General features: G+C 32.3%; 4 protein-coding genes across 8 annotated transcripts; 2 read left to right on the top strand and 2 right to left on the bottom strand.

Annotated features, from left to right (window-relative positions):
* On the top strand, window positions 1,288-4,724 carry LOC109351164 (zinc finger BED domain-containing protein DAYSLEEPER-like). The gene is made up of 2 exons (XM_019592535.1): window positions 1,288-1,460; window positions 2,388-4,724. Exon 2 carries the CDS (start codon window positions 2,413-2,415, stop codon window positions 4,624-4,626), a length of 2,214 nt encoding a protein of 737 aa, XP_019448080.1. The 5' UTR covers window positions 1,288-1,460; window positions 2,388-2,412; the 3' UTR covers window positions 4,627-4,724.
* LOC109351163 (formamidopyrimidine-DNA glycosylase) lies at window positions 5,261-9,760 on the bottom strand. Of its 3 annotated transcripts, none has more exons than XM_019592532.1 (10): window positions 9,486-9,760; window positions 9,331-9,382; window positions 8,627-8,684; window positions 8,283-8,351; window positions 8,078-8,203; window positions 7,911-7,961; window positions 7,217-7,294; window positions 7,036-7,135; window positions 5,980-6,014; window positions 5,261-5,892 (listed from the first exon to the last, which is right to left on the bottom strand). In XM_019592532.1, exons 1-10 carry the CDS (start codon window positions 9,712-9,714, stop codon window positions 5,545-5,547), a joined length of 1,146 nt encoding a protein of 381 aa, XP_019448077.1. In that variant the 5' UTR covers window positions 9,715-9,760; the 3' UTR covers window positions 5,261-5,544. The 3 variants fall into 3 exon arrangements, with proteins under 3 accessions (XP_019448077.1, XP_019448076.1, XP_019448079.1); XM_019592531.1 differs by lacking the exon at window positions 7,036-7,135 and adding an exon at window positions 6,881-6,983 and having other exon boundaries at window positions 9,486-9,754; XM_019592534.1 differs by lacking the exons at window positions 7,036-7,135; window positions 8,283-8,351 and adding an exon at window positions 6,881-6,983 and having other exon boundaries at window positions 9,486-9,755.
* LOC109351160 (NADH dehydrogenase [ubiquinone] flavoprotein 2, mitochondrial-like) lies at window positions 11,083-15,039 on the top strand. Of its 2 annotated transcripts, none has more exons than XM_019592527.1 (10): window positions 11,083-11,225; window positions 11,335-11,367; window positions 11,448-11,513; window positions 12,448-12,564; window positions 13,357-13,434; window positions 13,528-13,633; window positions 13,756-13,802; window positions 14,345-14,422; window positions 14,526-14,591; window positions 14,679-15,039. In XM_019592527.1, the coding sequence occupies exons 1-10, from the start codon at window positions 11,169-11,171 to the stop codon at window positions 14,784-14,786; spliced, it is 756 nt and encodes a 251-aa protein (XP_019448072.1). In that variant the 5' UTR covers window positions 11,083-11,168; the 3' UTR covers window positions 14,787-15,039. The 2 variants fall into 2 exon arrangements, with proteins under 2 accessions (XP_019448072.1, XP_019448073.1); XM_019592528.1 differs by having other exon boundaries at window positions 11,090-11,213.
* LOC109351162 lies at window positions 17,625-18,566 on the bottom strand. 2 transcript variants are annotated; one of them, XM_019592530.1, is made up of 2 exons: window positions 18,427-18,566; window positions 17,625-18,375 (listed from the first exon to the last, which is right to left on the bottom strand). In XM_019592530.1, the coding sequence occupies exons 1-2, from the start codon at window positions 18,463-18,465 to the stop codon at window positions 17,899-17,901; spliced, it is 516 nt and encodes a 171-aa protein (XP_019448075.1). In that variant the 5' UTR covers window positions 18,466-18,566; the 3' UTR covers window positions 17,625-17,898. The 2 variants fall into 2 exon arrangements, with proteins under 2 accessions (XP_019448075.1, XP_019448074.1); XM_019592529.1 differs by having other exon boundaries at window positions 17,625-18,565.

The following is a 20,564-nucleotide window of genomic DNA, read 5'->3' as shown; positions in this document are numbered from 1 at the left end:
TTTTAGATGATGAGATCCTCTTAATGCTTAAAAACCCAGCATTGAAAATTCAGCATTTTTCATAAATAAATAAAAAACTGATGTTGTTATGAAATCTGTATTTACCGGTGTTGTGAGAATCATACTATATTACGCGTTTGATCGATTTCATCATTAACTAGATTTGAAAATAACTTAGAGTTGGACCGATTTGAAATGGGAAGATTCCGGTCTGACTGTGTTAAACTCGTTTAAATTGGAATAACTCGGGAAGTAAACTAGACGGTTTATTTAAAATAATAAAATAAAACACTTTCTAATCTTTAATATATATTGAGATATGTTATTTCAATATAATTATTAATTATATAAAAATTTATATATAATTATATATTTATCGATAAAATTATTAATTATATATGAAATCATCCGATCCTATTGAATATTTAACTGTTTAAACTGGTTAAACCTGACGAAGAATCTCTTACGGTTTAATATCTAGGTTTCACAATATTGATATTTATTGGTTTTGATGTGATTTTGAGAGGAGAATGATGAAAATTAAAGGGTCAAGTAATATATACATTTAATAAGTGTGTATTTAATCATGAAATCACCTTTTCTTAAAAATATGAAACATTTCTTTTCATTATTCACCTTCCATAAAAACAAGTTAGTTTTATTTTATTGTTACACTACAAATCCTAGATGACATCAAATGTTAGTTTCATTAATTTTTAGGAGAAAAACAGATAATATAATAATAATACAAAAATTTATCAATATATACATATTTTCCTCCTCTTCTTTTTTGTTCTTTCTTTCCAAATCAATCTAAAATATGATGTAAATTGAAATAGATTTAGTAAATAAATCTAAAATACGATGTGATTGTTTCTTTCCAAATCAATTTCTAGCAAACTAAAAAAAATAGATTTTGATTGATTTGGACGTGAATGTAACTCGTTGGTGTGTTTTTATGTTCAAATCAAGTAACTACTATGATTTCAACATTTTGGTAGAGAATAAAGTATTTAATAATATAAGGAGATAAATTATATTCTATGGCCATTAAAATTATAAAATATGTCATATTTAATTATTTTCTATAAAAATATTTTTAAAATTATACAAAGTAATACACATGTCATATTTTTATTTTTAAGTAAGTATGTTTTCATATTCAAAACAAGTACCTACTATGTTTTCGGAGTTTTTGTTATATATATATATATATATATATGGTAAGAAATATGCATATTATTATATTATTATATCTATGAATAAAATAATGCAATTTGTAACCCTTGATTGAGTCTCAGCCTAGGGAAGTGAGTGAGTAGTAACAAAGTATAAACAGCGCCCCAATGTCCCAAACTTCCAAAGTTCCAAACTTGTAACCTTAATCGTTTCTGGGTCACACTCTTCTTCTGCTACCACTCTCTCTATAAACGCTTCTCTGCGTTTTGTTTCATCAAAAGGTTCTTTCTTTTTCTTTCTAACCCTTTCTTTTAATTATAATATCATAATATAAGTCCTCTTTTCTATTTGTTTCTGTTTCGTTTTCAATATTAAAATGTACTTCTATATGATCGAGTTATGTTTTATCAGTGACTCAAAATCATTTTTTTGGGTTTCTTGTGTGAAGGGTTTATAAATTATAATTATTACATTCAAATTTGCATCTAGAAAAATAAACAAATATAAGTTATGGGCTTTTTGCCAAAATGTATTTGGTTATGTTTTACTGTATTATGGGATTTTGCACATTGCTTTGAAACTTAAGAGGGTAACACTGAGTTCTTTGTTCTATTATTTGCCTTGGCTTTGTATAATTATTTTTATGATTCTTATGTAGCTTTTGCTGAGCTGAAAGGATTGATCATATGCTTTGTTATGTTATCTTTGGTTCCACCTTAACCGAAATATCTTGCTTTTAATCTCGGCTGCGTAGGAGTTAGTATGCGCAATCTCGGCTGCATAGGAGTCAGTATGTGCTTATATTGGTGGCATTGTTGTTACTGTAATAAAAGAAGTGGTACCAAACACGCATTTAGAAAGATAAAAAATGATTATAACTATAATAGTGCATATTTGTAAAGAGATTAAAGGTAGCAATGGTAAAACAATACACTATTGTAAATTCAGAATATCTAAAGTGCAATGCTGCTATATTGATCAAGATGAAAATCCATAAGGAACTCGAATTTTTGGCACAATAACTGGTGAACTGAGTCAGTTATATTTATAACCAAACATAGAATAAAACTCATAGCTCATATATCATGTTCTGTCGTTCTGAGACATATATCAAATTTTATCTTAGCCTTTTTTTATTAATTATAGTGGGGTTCAAGTTCAACCACTTTTTGTACTCATCTAATGTTTCTTTTTGTTTTGTTCTGTAGGATTATATCTCATGCTCCTGCTGTCATGGAGGTTAATCATATTGTTGCACCTCTACCCGATTCAAAAGCACAGTCCAATAGGCGACTGAGAAAGAAGTCTATTGTCTGGGAACACTTCACCCTGAAAACTTTAAGCCCTAGATGTTCCAAGGCTTACTGCCAACAGTGTGGAAAAGAATTTGCTTATATAACAGATTCGAAACAAATTGGCACCAGCCATCTGAAGAGACACATTTCTTTGGGAATCTGTCAGAAAAATCAACCCAAAAATGGTTCATCAGGAGGTGATGATGTTGCTTCCTATCCGCCAAAGAAACGAGCAAGAGCAGCTCCTTGCGTTGCAAGTATCTCATTTGATCAGGAATTTTGCAACAATAAGATTGCTAAAATGATCATTTTACATGATTATCCCCTTCATATTGTGGAACACCAAGGCTTCATAAATTTTGTGCGGACGCTACAGCCGCAGTTTAATCCGCTAAGCTTTAATGCTGTCAAAGGGGATTGTGTTGCCATGTACCTCAGAGAAAAGCAAAATCTGTTGAATCTTATCAACGAGATTCCTGGACGAGTCAACCTCACATTGGACTTCTGGACTTCAGATCAGACATTGGCCTATGTTTTTCTACGTGGGCACTTTATTGACGGTGATTGGAACTTACATCAGCCCGTTCTCAAGGTTACGATGGTGCCATTTCCTGATTCTGACAATTCCTTGAATCAAACTATAGTGTCCTGCCTAAGTAATTGGCATTTGGAGGGTCGAATATTTACCCTTGTACTTGATAAATTCTTCTCGAATGAGACTGTGATTGGAAACTTGAGGGGTCATCTGTCTCTTAAGAACCCTGTGCTCCTCAATGGTCAATTATTAAGCAAGAACTGTTATGCTCGTGTGCTTAGTCACCTTGCATTAGATGCGCTATTGGCGATGAGAGAATCTGTCAATAAAGTTCGTGAGAGTGTGAGGTATGTGAAATCTTCAAAATATTGCGAGAAGAAGTTTTTTGAGCTTAAGCAACAGCTTCAAGTCCCTGGCATGGTTGATCTTTTAATTGATGAGCAAAATAAATGGGACACAATTTATCACATGATTGTTGCTGCTTGCAAATTAAAGGAAGTCTTTGCTTGCTTTGATGCCTTTGATCCCAATTACAAAACGACTCTGACAATGGATGAGTGGAAGCAGGTGGAAACTCTCTGCACATATTTGAAGTATTTATATGATGCGGCTAACATTTTAACTGTCCAACCATGCCCTACTGCAAACATATTTTTTCCTGCCGTGTCGAAACTTCACATGCAGTTGACAAATGCAACAATCAGCCATGATCATTTCTGTAGTAATCTGGTTACGCCTTTGCAAGTGAGGTTTGATCAATATTGGAGAGAAAACTGCCTTATCTTGGCAGTTGCTTTGGCCATGGATCCAAGGTATAAAATGAAACTTGTGGAATCCACCTTTGTTAAGATATTTGGTGAGAGTGCTGAGCTGTGGATAAAAATGGTTGAGGTTGGTCTTCATGAACTATTCGTTGAATATATCGTACAAATGCTTCCTTCATCATCAAAAAATGGTGATGAATGGAGTGAGTCTATGTTAAAGTCCGAGCTGTTAATGCTTTCTTCATCAGCAACAAATAGCGATGAAGGGAATGAGGCTATGATAAAGACTGAGCCGTTGATGCTTTCTTCAACAGCAATAAATGGCAACGATGAAGGGAATGAGGCTATTATAAAGAATGAGTCATTGATGCTTTCTTCAACAGCAACAAATGATGAAGAGAATGTGATAAAGATTGAGGCATGTCAAGAAGGGTCACTTGATTGTTTTCTTTTTGATGCTGAAAATGAACTTTCTGATATTGAATTATACTTATCTGATGTTACAGGTAACTATCAATTTAATTCAGAATTGAATGAGTATTTGGAAGAATCTTTGGCACCAAATGTACAAGAATTTGATATTCTGAGTTGGTGGAGAATAAATGGATTGAAGTACCCCACTTTATCTAGAATGGCATCTGATATTTTGTCTATACCAGTGTCCACTGTCTCTGCAGATTCTGTTTTTGACACCGAAACTAGGAAAATGGATAGTTATAGAACTTCATTAGACCCCATGACTCTTGAGGCTCTTATTTGTACTAAGGATTGGTTCCAGCATGAATCACTACCTAATGACTTTGCAAATGGATCTTGTCATTCTAGGGATAGATTCTCAAGTAGTAGCTTTTAGGAATTGAAGTTTTGATACAGTGACCCAGGTCCATTAATTTATGTGATTAATGGTCAGATTTTTTATTACTTGTTTATAGTATAGTTTTGATTCTGTTCTAACTTCATTTTTGCCCAGACCCTTTTGGACACAATAATGAAATATCATTTGTATTCACAGTTTTAATGAAAATCTCTCCAGTTTTAATGAAATATCTTCACTTATTTGTTTTTCATTTACACATCTTTTTTCTTGTATGCCAGTTATTTTTCCCTTGTATCAAACTTCAAACCAATCCATGGCTTATTATGCCTTTGATTTTTTGTTTATTGAATAATGTGAAGTGTGCCTAACAGGAAGGAACCAAAAAATAGGCAAAGGCATCTCAATCTTTGTTTTTTATTGCAATCAGTAGTATGAGCTAACTTGTAAGTATCTCCAATAATCTGACTGATGCAGTTAAAGGCAATCATCCATGCCAGGATTTAAGAAAAAGAAGGATGAGTTTATGTACTAAATTCATCCCCTCATTTATTTGGCCATGTCACTACCTTAAATTAATTTTTAGGCAAAAACATTGCAGAGACTAAAGTTCAATAAACAAAAAAAAATGAGGATCCAAGAAACCAAGGCTACCAGGTATTTAATCAAGATATACTTGAGCTAAGTTTGATCTGCATTCACAAACCTAATAATGGATGCCCAAGAAATTACATCTTGAGTCATAAAGTTAGAAATACCATGTGCACAAGACGAGAGTCTTAAAAGAGGTTACAAAAGGCATCCTATCTTCATAATCTATGGAAGCACAGCCGAAAACAGGTCATAAATACAAAACATTAGACAGAGAACCTAAGTTGCATGAACATGATAACCCATCTTTCTGTTGTTTTAAGATCATAACACAGCAGATGGCAAAACTACAAAGCATAATAGTTGCTACTTAGCTTTCCTTTTAGTGCTCCTACTATTTTGACTGTTTTGAACTCTTTTCTTTAATTTCATCTTTTCAACTTGATCATTATCACCATCCTCATCAGCACCAGCACCAGCACCACCATCATTGTCATCGCTTTCCTCGGGTTTTTTCTTTTTAGAAGGTTTCTTACCTTTAACTCCAGCTTTCTTCCCCTTCTTTGATTCCGCCTCCCCATTTGTTGGTTTCTCAATGTCATTATTATCATCATCTACACTTTTTTTCTTTAATGCTTGCTTTCTAGGCTTAGCAGTTTCTTTCACCTCTTGTGATCCACTTAGCTTTTGCAACTCTGGTACGTATGCAGTTGTCTAAGTGCAACACCATTTACAAACAGATCAGCAATACATAGATGAATGGTGACCAAAAACAATTAAGAGCAAGTTCAAATGGCATACCCTTCCACCAGCAGTAATGAACTCGATTGTTTTCCCTGCCATCACATGAAAATTTAGAAATGTTCAGATACATTGCTAAAAACATGATTTCGTTCTTTATATATGGGACATTTCATCCAATATGTTAAGCAGAAGAAAAGAAACCAAGTCAATAAAAAAGGAAAGATGTGTTCACTTTTTTATTCTTGGACAGGAAGTAGGACATGTCATCCAAAATATAGGCAGAAAAGAAAGTGCATAAATAAAAAGGAATGAAAAATATTATTATAGATAGATAAATTTTCTTTCAGAATGGTCATAGTGTAAGAGAATACCAACCAACTTAAGAAACCCTCTTCAAAGCATGGCAGTTTCACAAAATAAAAGTAAAAATAGGAGATTGGCATACTTTCTCCCAAGAAAATAACATAAAAATTAATAAAAAATTTACTTAACGGGAGACATCTGAGTTTCAAAATGAAGCTTTCAATAGTGTATGCATGACGCTTTCATTTTTCTAAAGTTTAAGTGATTAGTCAACAATATCATTATTGTAATACTACTCTCCACAGCTGAATGCTCGAAAACTTCATTAATAGTGTGAATGTGTGATCAGTACCCAACAACAGGAAGACACATACAAGAACTTTAGCTTCGTATCAGCAATTTTATCAGTTACCACAAATGGGAAAACAAACCCCAGGATTGTCAAACAAAGGATGCTTCAAGTTTCACTTTGATTTTGGTTAAATCACACCAATCAAGAATACAAGTAACTGGGTTTTATATTATTTTTTAGGGAAATTGCACATGAAACTAAAAATAGAAGCAACAAGAAACGCTAGAAAGATTGGGCACCATCCATGCTGCACCAAGAAAATGTTTGAAGATTATTATTTTACAAAAAAGTTTGGAAGCAAACCATCAACAAAAGCCTTGCCGGGCTTCTTTTCACGTGAATGAAATATCCAACTAATAGGAAACTGACTACTGTCTGCTCCAACTTCAGTGGCTTTTTCAATGACCTGTAAAATGAATCTATTGTTAAGTGATACATATTAGATAAGTATTCCTCACCATCTATTTTTCCTGCTTTTTTTCCCCACCGAAAATGAAATAACCAATCAAGAGGAAAACAGCTACATGCAGCATCAACTTCAACCGCAAATTGAATAACCTACAGGTTTTATCCTCTATATTTTTTATGAACTACACAAGCTTCATAAACTGTGAGTTCAAAAGAAATCAGGATTCCCACCTCTTTGATGCACTTATGCAAAGCTGAGCAGCTTTCTTCAGACAAGCTAGAAGCCCCCTGCCGTGGATGAATTCTTGCCTAGAAATAAGGAAATATAATGAGGAAATTTTATAACTTGATTTCTATCAAAGACTAAAAGGATAATTTATTAATTACTGACAATAAAAGGATGCTAGAGCAGATACTGAATCCAGTGAAATTCAAGTTCCAAAACAATATCAAGTTCCCACTGACAAATACCAGCGCAGAACCAAAAATTTTAAAACTAGTTAACAGCTTAATTTCATTTAAATCAACTCCAATTAGATATCACACAGGTAGATGTTTTCCAACACAAGTCTGAAATTGAAGTTATTATCATGTGAAGAAAGTATCCATCTGTCCCCAATCTGCACAAATGGGATATCCAAGAGAAATGTATATGAAAGACAAAATAACACTGAAGTTGCAGTCATTGTCTGGTAGATGTGATATAAGCAAAGTGATAGTATTAAAGCAATAGAGTACATATACTTTAGTCGCTTCTTGTATTTATGTGATCAAGGATTGACCTTATGGCTATATGGCCATATGGTTGCAAAGTAAATCTTATATAAGTCTAAAGCCGCATTTAGAATCCGTTATCTTCAACTAAAAACATAATTGAAAAGCATCAAATATTCAAAATCATTGAGAAAATGAAGGTTGTACTGACTTGGTATAGCACTTCATCTGCAACCCAGTTTCCAATGCCTGAAATAAAGCTCTGCAATATTGGAAATTTGAGATTTTTAGAATTTGTACCACATAATGATAACTTAAAATAATGATATCCTAAATACATATAATCTTTGGGAAGTGATAAAGGTGAGTACTAAGTACTTGGTCAAGTAATAAAGCCTTGATTTCAGTTTTCTTCTTGTGCAAGGACTGAGTAAACTCCTCAAGCGTCATAGGTTCAAAAAGTGCATCAGGACCAAGCTCAGATATGGGAGGCACTGATGTTGGCTATATCAAGGAAAAAATGAAGTTAATAGTAAATATATAAATAAATATGGATAACAATTAGCAAGTAAGGCCATAATACATCTTTAAGCAGGCGAACTTTAGCAAATCGCCTTTTGTCAGTGAAAGACAACTCCAAACCATCATCTAGCTGCAAAAATACAATTTAATCATGTCAATACTGGTAGGAAGTTCACATAAATGATAATACTAGTTGGATTGGTATGTCTACTAATTAATGTCAAGGCCCGCTATGCATGTGAATAAAATTGATCAATTAATACACACATCATGCACAACTTCATACTGGTTATGTTATTATCTATGAGATGAAAGAATCAAATGATTGGGAAACCAGGAAACCTTTGACTCCAAATAGTAATAAAATTGTAGAAGTTTACTCATCGATGGAATGATCGCTCATACCTCGATGAAAAACTTGGAATACTTTGAAGGCCACTCATCCTCATCATTCACAGCAGACCTACATGCAAGTTTATATAATTTCAATAACCAGTTAAGGGGCCTACATATTTGAAATCATTGCATGATAGAAACATTTAAACCTCAAACAGTTCAACACACTAAGAAATAAATAATTAGCTCAACGTCATATAAACAAGTTTGTGAACATTCAGGAATATAGAATAAGCAATTAACACAAAAAACTACTTAAATAGCAACAAGGTCCATTTCTTTTTCTTAACATTTTTTGGATAACATAAACAAGGAGGTCTTATATGAGGTAGGTTTGTTCAAGCTTTTTCCCCCCAGAAAAAAGTGATTATTTTGATACAAAAACCACTTCTCACATGTGCATATTTGTTTTGTTGGGTTTTTACTAGAAAGCAGTAGCTACATGAAAAAGTGACATTCAGCTTTATTTTTTATCTTAAAAAAAGTTACTAATTGATAAAAAGAAAATCTCTTCTCACGCTTACACATCGGTCCGATCGTGCTTTTGAAAGGAAAAAAACAATAGCCGCAAAAACAAACAAAAAAGCTAAAATTCAATTTAGTTGATAATCAATATTTTTGTCCATGTTAAAAAAAACCACATTTTACCAAAATTACATTGAACGAGAGATTCTATATGATCAAACCTTCGGATAAAACAGCGCATGACATACCTTTTATACTTAGTTACTGCAACTCCCTTTATATATATAGCACCAGCCATGCCTGAAACATATACAAATAGACATGCACATTTAGAATGGAAAGAGAATAATGCAGACGCAACTAGGGTTTGAGAAAATAGAATAATAACGAAGAGAAATCGTACCGAATTGGAATGAGGGAAAAGGAGGCGAATCAAGCTGTAACCACATGTTCTTCCCTTTCCGGCGAGCAGCGATGATGGTTTTTCCGATGACGGAAGCTTCGAAATCGGAACGCGAGACAATGTCGATGACTTTGGAATCGTCGGCGACGATGCATTTGATTATCTTCTTGCCGGTGCAGTTTTCCTCGACGGCTTTCCTCGCCGCCTCTACCTCTGGAAGCTCCGGCATTGTACCGTTGTTGTGAAATGAAATGAGTGTGTCACTCTCTTCAGTTTCAAACACTTCTCGCTTCAAATCATAACCGTTCCTTTCATTTCGTTCTAATCCAACGTCTCACATTCGTCCTCTCCCATGTTTCCATATTGACTTTTATTTTAAAATTAAATATTTTTATAAATAATGGTGTATAAAAAATATATTTATATTAAAATATTATTATCATGAATTTCAAGACATTTTATCTGTGTTTGTGTACTCACTTCATAGTACTTCATCTATAGTTTTTATGTAAAAACTAGAAGTTTATTTTGATAGTTGATTTCTCCTCGTTTTCTCTCAAAAAACATTTTTGTGGTGCCCACACAAGTTTTTACCATCCAGCTTTCCTCTACTAACCATAGGAGAGAAAATAAATTCATCATTTTCTACTATATTATTTTATTTCCCCCATCTACAGTAGAACCAAAGATAATATGAGATATCAATATTTTGTCAATAACTATAATTTATGATACAATATTATAAATTTATTCGATCTATGTAGTTAATCGACCCTACCTAATATAATAAATGTTTAATTATTATAATATTGCATTATCTATTATTCAATGTTAATCATCACTAATTCTTAAATATAAGTGTTCCAAATGAACATTGAATTTATAGGCATATAGAGAGCCCATTAAATATGAGTCTCTTACACTAGTCCGCATTCATTAATACATGTGTAAAGTTTAAATAGCGTAAAATTTATACATAATCTACAAATTTATGTATGGTCAATATATTATCTATAATTTATTTGTATTATTCTTATTTATGAGTATATGTAATTAAATATGAATGATATGTGATATCTATATTAATCTATACTTCTATACTAATAGATAAATGAAAAACATAAAATAGCTTATATGGAGTAATTTATGCTTTACATTTTACCCTTTATAATTCTAATTTCATATTTCTAAATATTATATATCTCTTAATGTAAATTAATGCTTCTTTTTCAAGTGCTACGAAAAATCTTAAACCTCCCATCTCCACTTATGTGGTTTTTTTGATGACTAAATGAATTATATTTATTATGACATAAAATATGAAACATGATAAATTACTTAATCATGATAGTTTACTTTCATTTTTAAATCTTATGATAATCTTCTTAAATAATATAACTTAAAGATGACATTCTATATAAAAAGCTCTTATAATGTATGGGAGTATGAGGTTCAATATTAAGAAGGAGATTACATATATGTATGGAAATGACATTTTTGATTATATATTGAAATGGACCACATGCTCCATCTTAAAGGCCCAAAGAAATGTACATGAATCCCATTGATTGAATCCAATGGTTCAGATTGTGCCACCTCACTATAATCTTGAAATTCTCTCTGATTTGAGTGACTCTAACACACAACTTCGATCTCTTCACATCTCTTCTTCCTCATTCCAAAATGTTAGCTCGACTCGCTGGGAATCGCTTCAATCAGATCCGTCACGTTTTCCGTCAGGTTTTTCCATCACCCCTTCTTTTTCATTCCATTTTCCCTTCTTATTTTCCTTCTTCCCTTTTTCTCTTTATATCATTTTCTCATTTTCTTTTGTGTTTGTTTGTTTCAGCCATCGAGGACTTTCTCAACTGCTTTCAACTATGTAAGTACCTTCATTCATTCATTCATTTTTTTACTCTTCAATTTCTCACTTTTCCCCTTTTTGTTTTTTATTGTGGGTAGCACCTTGATTCTCCGGATAACAAACCCGAATTACCATGGGAATTCAACGATGCCAACAAATCCAAGGTATTCTATTATTTCATCGTTACCCATATTCTAAAAATTCAAACTTGGAATCTGGGTATCCCTATTTCACTGCCGATGTCAAAATGTAACATATGAATGTTCAATATACTTTACATGTTTTGGAATTGATTGGAATATGCTTATTCATTTCAAGTTTTGTCTTTATTGTTTATTTTGTTGATGCTTAATCACTTTAGGCATAGTGTTCGGACAACGATTTTAAGTTATCTCTCGTATGATTATTGTATATTGCTTTAAGCTTAGCTTAGCGAAATGAAAACTATATATATGCTCTTATAGTGAATGAATGTATTAGAGAGAAGAAAGTTGTGGTGGCACCTATTGTGGAAAGAATTTCATCTTAGAAGCCCCACCAAGGATAGTAGATCAGAGGAGGGTAGGTCTAATTGCTAGGGAGTAGATGGATACCAAGATAAACTATAGGTGCAACAATTAAGAAAATTTTAGATGCTAGTAGTTTGTATATAAATATGATTCATGACAGAGCATTATGGCTTCTCTTGATCCATGCAACTGACTCTTCCTAGTTGGAAAAAGGTTTCGTTGTTTTATTATAGTGGATTTGTTATGTACCTTCACAATTTGGGGGTGTAAGTGAAAATTCTTTAAGGGTGTGTGCATTGTTGCAACTTATTGTCGTGTTCATTTTGACCCACTATTACACTTTTTTCTGACTAGATTGATCATAACACTGATTACTTGAGTTCAACAGTGAGATTTAGAGCTTCTTATTAAAGCAGAAAATACTGCTTAAGATAGAGCATAACTTATGAAGCAGTGCCTTATTGATGGTTCCTTCATAATGTTTGTAAGAGCTAGGATTTTTAATTCAACATGGACATTGCTTGTATGATCATTTTGGTGGTTAGCACATTTCAAAAGTTCTAATGATTTTAACCTGTGCTAAATACAGGTTAAGGAGATTTTGTCTCACTATCCATCCAACTATAAGCAATCCGCAGCGATTCCTCTGCTTGATCTTGCCCAGCAGCAGCATGGTGGTTGGCTCCCTGTTTCTGCAATGAACGCGGTATGTTGGTCTCTTGCTTGAAGTGTTCTTTCTAGGTTGTCTATATACATGTTAAATATGTCTTGGAACATACTGAAGGACTGTATTTCTCTCATTCTCTGAGGCACCCATCACATATGTCCAATGGAAAAGGTGATTCACATTTCTTTGCAAGTTAATGAACTAGTTTTTGTGCTTGATTGACGATTCCCATCAACCACTCACCACTTAGTAAAAGAGGATTACTGTGATTTGATGATGGTCCTACAGGACACCTAAATGATTAAATTCTTGAAATGACCCTATTATGTTATTGCCAAATAAAATTCCCTTAAAAATGATCCCTTTTAAAAAAATTTATGTGGTTGTTAGAAAGTCGTTTGTGCTTATCAGTCTGTGATATACATCCTTCTTGTGCCATACATGCTATGTCTGAGACTAAAATCTATGCATGCAACTAAGTTTAAATATTGATGTACATGATATTTTCTCTTCTTCTTCTTTGTAAATGTTCATTCTTTTATTGAGTGTTTTACTCATAGCTTCCTAGTGTAATGATGCTCCAGTAGAAACCCAAAATTAAGATAATCTGTTATCGTGTTATGATCCCAATTTTAAGGTATGGGTCTTGAGTCCCACATTGGAAGTATGGGATTCTAATGTGGGGTTTATGCCTTGGGCTCTCCAACTGCAACAGCTAGCTTTTGTTGTGTGGTTCTCCCAAGGTTCTTATCATAATGTTTGCGAACTTAATTTTTAAAATTCGAAGCCATTCAAATACTTTACTAATAAATAGTTTTGTGATTTATTCAGGTGGCTAAGGTTGTAGGGGTTGCTCCTATTCGGATATATGAGGTTGCCACATTTTACTCAATGTTCAATCGAGCTAAGGTGAAAATCATACTATGCTTTGATGCTTGCTTTTTTTATATTCCACATTAATACAAGTAAAACTTATCTGGTTCAACTTTTTTTAATTTTCAGGTTGGGAAGTACCATCTTTTGGTTTGTGGAACAACACCTTGTATGATACGAGGTTCACGAGGAATTGAAGAAGCTTTATTGAAGCACTTGGGAGTGAAGCGTAATGGTTAGTTCATATGTCTTGATTTCTCCCATTACCTCTGAGTCTCTGACTGAACCTGGTCTTATTCTTGATAAGTTGGGGCTACATTAATTCGATAAATAATATTTCTTATCTCTGATTTGCAGAAGTAACGCAAGATGGTTTGTTTTCTGTTGGAGAAATGGAATGCATGGTGAGTCGTTTCTTCAAATAATATTTTTCTTAATTTCAGAATGGTCTTAGTCTTCAGAGGTGTAGTCTTACTTGATTTCGTACTGGCACAGTCAGTTTATACAGTGGGGGGAAAATTAGATGAAGGACAAAACTCTACTGTGTCTGGTTAACATTGTTGTGGATTTGTGGTAGCTTTGATATGTCCATTAACAAATATGAACTTTTTAACTACTTATATTGTATCTTTTTCAATAATATTAAGTTATCCAAATAATCCCTTGAATTGTTAGTAGAAGGAGCACCAGAACATCCTTTAATGGACAATAATGATGTAACTGAGAAAAAAAGTATCACCTATTATTGTAATGAATTTTTATTTATTGAAAAGTCATAAAAGTCACAAGAGGTGATGAGAGATGTGCATTCATTACTTCTTTGTTTACAAGTACGGACACAAGTACACCCTATATGTGGTATAAATGAGTGAAGTTTGATGTTGTTGGCCATATTTTTTGTTGATTAACCATTGAATGCATGATTGAAGTTGATGCTTTTATGCAGGGATGCTGCGTAAATGCCCCTATGATTACAGTGGCTGATTATTCAAATGGGTCAGAAGGATATACTTATAATTACTATGTATGTCTTTCTAGTATTTAATTATTTTTTCCGGGCCAGGTTGGAGTTATTGTGCTTGTATGTCTGAAACACTTTTGATATATTTTACTGATGTTGATTCCAGGAAGATATAACCCCAGAGAAAGTAATTGATATAGTAGAAAAGCTGAAAAGGGGTGAGAAGCCACCGGTAAGTATATTGACCATGACCTATTTCTTTTTTGTCCATGTCTTAGAAACTTACACATGCTCTGAATATGAATTTATTTGTTTTTAGCATGGCACACAAAATCCAAATCGAATTAGGAGTGGACCCGAAGGAGGGAACACTACTTTGTTAGGTGAGCCAAAGCCTCCTCCATGCCGTGATCTTGATGCCTGCTAAATTGTGATACCTTTTGTCTTCAATAATGTAAGGCTTGCAGGACTTCCATCTTGCCTTAATTGAGACAATGTCGAATTTTAGATGCTTAACCAATTTTTGTATGAATCAACCATCAATGATGGATTCAGTTAAAAGTTCCATAAAATGCCATAAATCTCTTGGCTTGTTTATTACGTATTAACGATATCTGTGCTTTTTTGTATTCTTGTACATTTGTCACCATGAATGAATGGAATTTGAGATTACCGTGTCATCAAATGCTTTAGCTTAGCATGTAAATTGCATTGATCTGCATTATCAATGTCGGTGGATCGTGGATGGGATCCGATTATTATGGGCAATTCTATATACACCTAAAAACTATTGCTCACACTTTGACGAATGTTATTCGTCTGGCTATTTACAGCAGTTGCATTAACGAATGATCCATCCGTCTAGGTTTGAGCAGTGATTTTTTGCCTGTTGATAGAATTGCCCGATTCGACAACGGAAAATGACCATGGATCATTTACTTAGTTGTTAAAAGAGGATGAGTCTTGTGAATATCATTAAACAGGTGACAATGCAGGTGTTTTCATGATAGAAGATCAGTGGCAGGTTGTTCTAGAATGAGTGAATGTCAATATTTGACAACCAGGGAAAATCCTAGGTAGTGCTGAACGTGAACATAGGAAAATTAAGTTTAAAACTCATTTGTTATATTCTTGGGAAAATCCTAGGTAGTGCTGAACATGCTCTTTTATTTGGTCATATGATTTTACAAAGAACACAGACTTAATTCCATTGTAGGATATCCTGTGAGCCATTTAAGGCTATCTTCAATCTCTTTACTTTAAGAAATAAAAATCTATGTATTAAATTCACACCATTTTCTGTAATATGATATACAAAAAAAGGTTTTACTTTTGTACTTAGTTTAAACGTGCTAATAACAAATATGTGGATATATAAACAATAATGTTTTTTTGAACACCAAATTGGAATACAAAATGTGACAATTTCTTTGTTTTGATTTAGAGATTATGTTTATTTCTTTTCTTTACGCAAAACATGGTGTCCCCTTTTTAACCCACCTTGGTGTACATAATACTATAGTACTCATAAAGTTGATCCTTTTGATGTTTTTCCTTAAAGAGTGTAATGGCTCTAATGTAAAAGAAATGTAAAACTTGTATTAAAATATTTTAAACAAGAATGGATATGGAATTTTATTGAGCTAATTTTCAAGAGATGTTACTATAAGTAAGCTAATTTTGATTGTAAAGAATGTTGAGTTTAAATGATATGATAAAAACTAAAGTTGTCCTCAAAAGATGTGTTAATCAAATTTTAATTCGATTCATAGAGAAATTCATTTAAAAAATATATTTTCTATTCGGTTTACACAAAATCATCTTTTTAGATTTTACATTTATCTATCATATATCTAACATAATATAAATGCTTGAATTTTAATTTCTTTATTACTTCATCCCTTCTTTAAAGATTTATGTTTTTGTCATTCTCATGTTATCACATTTATTTCAAGTTTTAGATATTTAATGATCAATTATATATTCTCACTCATCTCCTCCTAATCACAGATCTTTTTATTTTTGGTTATTATAGTTCATTTTCGTTTGTTAAGTTTTACTTCCGAATAACCAATGTAGAAGGTAAAAAAAACACTTCCATTTAGTCTAAAGCCAAAATTTTCACATCCTTGTGAGAAAATATTTGTCTTCAAGACATTATTAAATTTTGACTAAAAATTAGGATCCAAAATTAAAAAAAAAAAGACTAGAAGAGAAGGGATTAAGTTACTCCATGAATAAATGTGAAGGATTACTCCAAATCTTCACTATTCATTCTATTATAATCTAAAGGTTCAAAATCTTTATTTAAAAAATTACATGAAACTCACCTAATCATTCTTTTCTTTCTTCCTCTTCCTTTTATAGTTTACACTCATTTACTAACTTCTTATTCTCATCCACATAGTGGACATCTGATGTCTATCCTTAATGTTATAAGTATGTCATTGATCTTATAATTTGTTGAAAAAATATATTTAAATTAAAATTTAATTTTTAAATATTTTTCTAACCATTCATAGTTATAGTACATAAAATGATACTTGGGAATGTGCTCACTCATCCACACACTATTGTCAACACATTACAGTAGTCAAATAGCCATAAATTGACAATATAAAAAGACCATTACACGGTAAAACCATAAATATTAAATCCAAGAATTATATATGTGAGGCCATCAATCAAAGAATCTAATTCTAGAAGGATGTGATGCATGCCATAGCAATTAAATATGTCTCCTCCCATAACACACAATTCTCCATTCATTGCATTTGCTTGCCTTCTTCATTCTTTTATCCATAATATTGCATGCAACATCATATATTATACTCTATAATATTATACTAAAGAATATCACTTTCCAGAATAGTTATGTGAATTTTGGATGACTGAATAGTAAGCATTCACAACATTATGAATAAATGCATCATTTAGAATCTTAGAGGACTGAGTTGGAAATTATATTAAAGAAAGTAAATATGTATATCAGTCTAATTTTTGGAGAAATGTGAAGAGTTGCCTGTTATTTTTAATTTAATTTTGCTCATATAACAAAAACTTACCTAATTTGGCCTGAAATATGAAATTTATGTTTGCCTTCAACTCAGATCTTTCGCTATCTTGACGTCTTATTTTAAAATTGACTTGATCAATATTTAGGGACGAGTGAGAGAAATGTTTAACTCGTCCCAACTCATCCTACGCTCACCCTTACGTGAAAGTACATTATATAAATGTTGAAGTATAGATTACACCCTCTGGCAAAAAAAAATAAACATATCTATTATCATATCACAAATTCATGAATTTATTAGAATCAAAACATTATTTACCAACCAAAAAATATTGGTATAATGGTATAAAACATATTAAATCCCTACAGTCACACAACAAGAAATGATAAGTTTCATATGGATTGTGGGAGGATCCTGTTGGTAATAAATAAAAAATATTATTTACCAAAAACTCCTCAAAGTATACACATGTCTATTTGATTATAGTTCAGGAAACCCTAGAAAATCAAACGAAAAAGGAATTTACGAGTCTTGTGTTTTGGACATGACGGAAAGCCGAGTTAAGCGTAGTTGAAACGTTTCACGGCGGCGAGGTTGTTGCGAAGAAGAACTAATAAAAATGGTTAAAGGATTCCTTAGAATTTCACCTTCGATTTTCACCAACGAATTCTGCATCGCCGATTTTCCAAGGTTCAATCTGCTACTAGTTCCATTCGAAGAATGACGCAGCGACGCCGTTAGATTCTGTTGCTGCTCCATGATGATGCGTCTATGGTATGCGCATCGGAACGAGCCTGGGTGCGTCGTAGGGGAACACATGCAACTCCTCTTCTGAGAAGACGATGATGATGATGGTGGTGACGTCACTGCATCGTTGTTACTATTCCGGTGGTGTTTCTTTGTGACGGTTATTGAACTATTGCCCTTGTTGACGGAGGAGTTTGGCGACGGTGGTGACGGCGGCGGCGATGATGGTGAACGGTAGGTGAAGGATGAAGAAGAGGAGGGAGTGGGGAGAGTGAAATTGGTTGATGAATCGAAGGCTGAAGAGAAAGACGCGGTTTCGTTTCTTGAAGAAGCCATAGCCATTGTTGTTGTTGTTTTAATGAAAGAGGAGAGAACGGGTTTTGGTATTCAGTTGCGTAAATTAGGAGTAAGTTGAGGATAGTTTATATATTAACAAATCTCGGGTTAGTAGATGGAAAAAATATCCGTCAGGAGAGTTAACCCCATCTACCAATAAATATTCTCGGCTCAGACAAAGTTGGCTACAGTGCGAGTATAAGATAATTGTGGGAAACAAAAAAAAAAAAAATAGTGGGTGAAAGATCCTACCAGTTCTTCAGATAACCAAAAGCCTAAGAATTCAATTTTCTAGAGAAACATTTGTCAGCGAAGGAGCTTGTTCCCACAACTTTGTGTCTATTGTCGGAATGAGACAATATCTACCATCCCAATGGGACAATATGTTTCATGAATGAATATCTCATATCTTAATGTATGTTCTCATTTGTTTATAAGACTAATCAAAATACATCAGTTGATTATAAAAATATAACCTAATATTTTTATATTATTTAGTATAATTTTGTTGAGTGGAGACAAAATATCATTATTCCATTTTCATGTGCTATTGTAATTGTTAAATATGTTCTTTTTAAGTTTAGGATGAGATAGGATAAAAGTAAGATAATGTGTAGAAGAGTGGTGATGAATTGATGGAAAAGAGTGAGAGCAGCAAGAAAATATGTAAAGTTTCTAATAGTTATCAATAAGGAGAGAGCTTACAAAAAAATTAGAATATAAAAAATATGATGTATTAATTATTTTGGCTTTATAAATAGTATAAATAAATAATGATGTTAATGAAATTTATTTATTATTTCCTCCATCAATTTGTATTTAGTAATTTATAATTATTTTTTTGCATTAATCAACCTCATCAACATTATTTAGAAGAAAATAGCTGCAGTGACAACTTGTATAAAACATAAAATTGAAGGTTTTTTTATAAGTTTTCTATAATTTTAATAATAAAGAATATAATTCTAATTTTTAATTTCTGTTTTGGAAGTTAGTTGCTCTGTTATGCTGAGCAGGATATGACTAGTTTGGATATATACACATCCACCAAGAAAGACTAAGGGCAAAATAATTAGTTAAAGTAGGGATTAAAACCTTAAAAAATAAAAATGAAAGATTAAAATCAAAATTATTCATATGAGTAGATTTTCCTGTATAAAGAGTATCTCTTACCCTTATGAGTAATGAACTAATTCTTTTTGGGTATATGATTATCTTTCCCTACAAATATATATATATATATATATATAAGATATTCATTTACACCCAAATTAAATTATAATTACACTCAATCTCAATCATTTATTTTCTTACATCCAAATTAACTGTTAAGATACTAAAATATGCTCTTAAATTGTTAACAAATATGCATAGACTTGAAAATGAGAAATGTTAACAAATACCTAAGAACACCGGTTAAGGTACTAAAATATGCTCTTAAATTGTTGAATTTAAAATTTCGAAAACTCCTAGACTTAAATTTTCAAACTAAACTCCTATTTATTGTTTTCCTACAAGTATACTAAGAATATTTAAACCATTGTTAAAAGAGATAAGAATGAAAAAAAAAGAAAGATAAAACGTTGCTATCCGTGTTTGGTTTATTATAATGTTTTGTCTCTTTGGTAGTGAGATATTTTAGGATTGGGTAAATGGTAAGAAAAAGACATCACATTAGAACAGGTCATTTATTATATTTAATCAATTTAAATAGTTAAATCATCTGTTTGGATTGTGTGATTTTATATAAAAAATTTATAATTAGGGATTATGTATAATTATATTGATCTGATCCTCACCATATTGGTTTTGGTTGGAAGTGTAAAAAATAATTTAACTCAATCTATAGATTCTTAAATTTTATTTGACAATGGGAGTAATCATTAAATTAGTTAATTGTTATTGCAACAAGAAAATAAATATAAAAAACTCAAGTGGATGTGTGGCACTCATGCTGATCCAACAGAAATGTGGCCCTGCATGATAACTCAAAAAAAAAATTAAATCAATAGAATTTGAGTGAGGTCATTCACTCATTCTCATTACATGAATGCTTTTCTAGGAATCTTATAATTAAGCTCACAATTATGAGATTAATATATTTG

The sequence above is a fragment of the Lupinus angustifolius genome, chromosome LG06, assembly GCF_001865875.1.
Source record: "Lupinus angustifolius cultivar Tanjil chromosome LG06, LupAngTanjil_v1.0, whole genome shotgun sequence".
NCBI lineage: Eukaryota > Viridiplantae > Streptophyta > Magnoliopsida > Fabales > Fabaceae > Lupinus > Lupinus angustifolius.
Note: the sequence above shows the minus strand (reverse complement) of the source record. Positions and strands in the feature narration are given on the sequence as shown.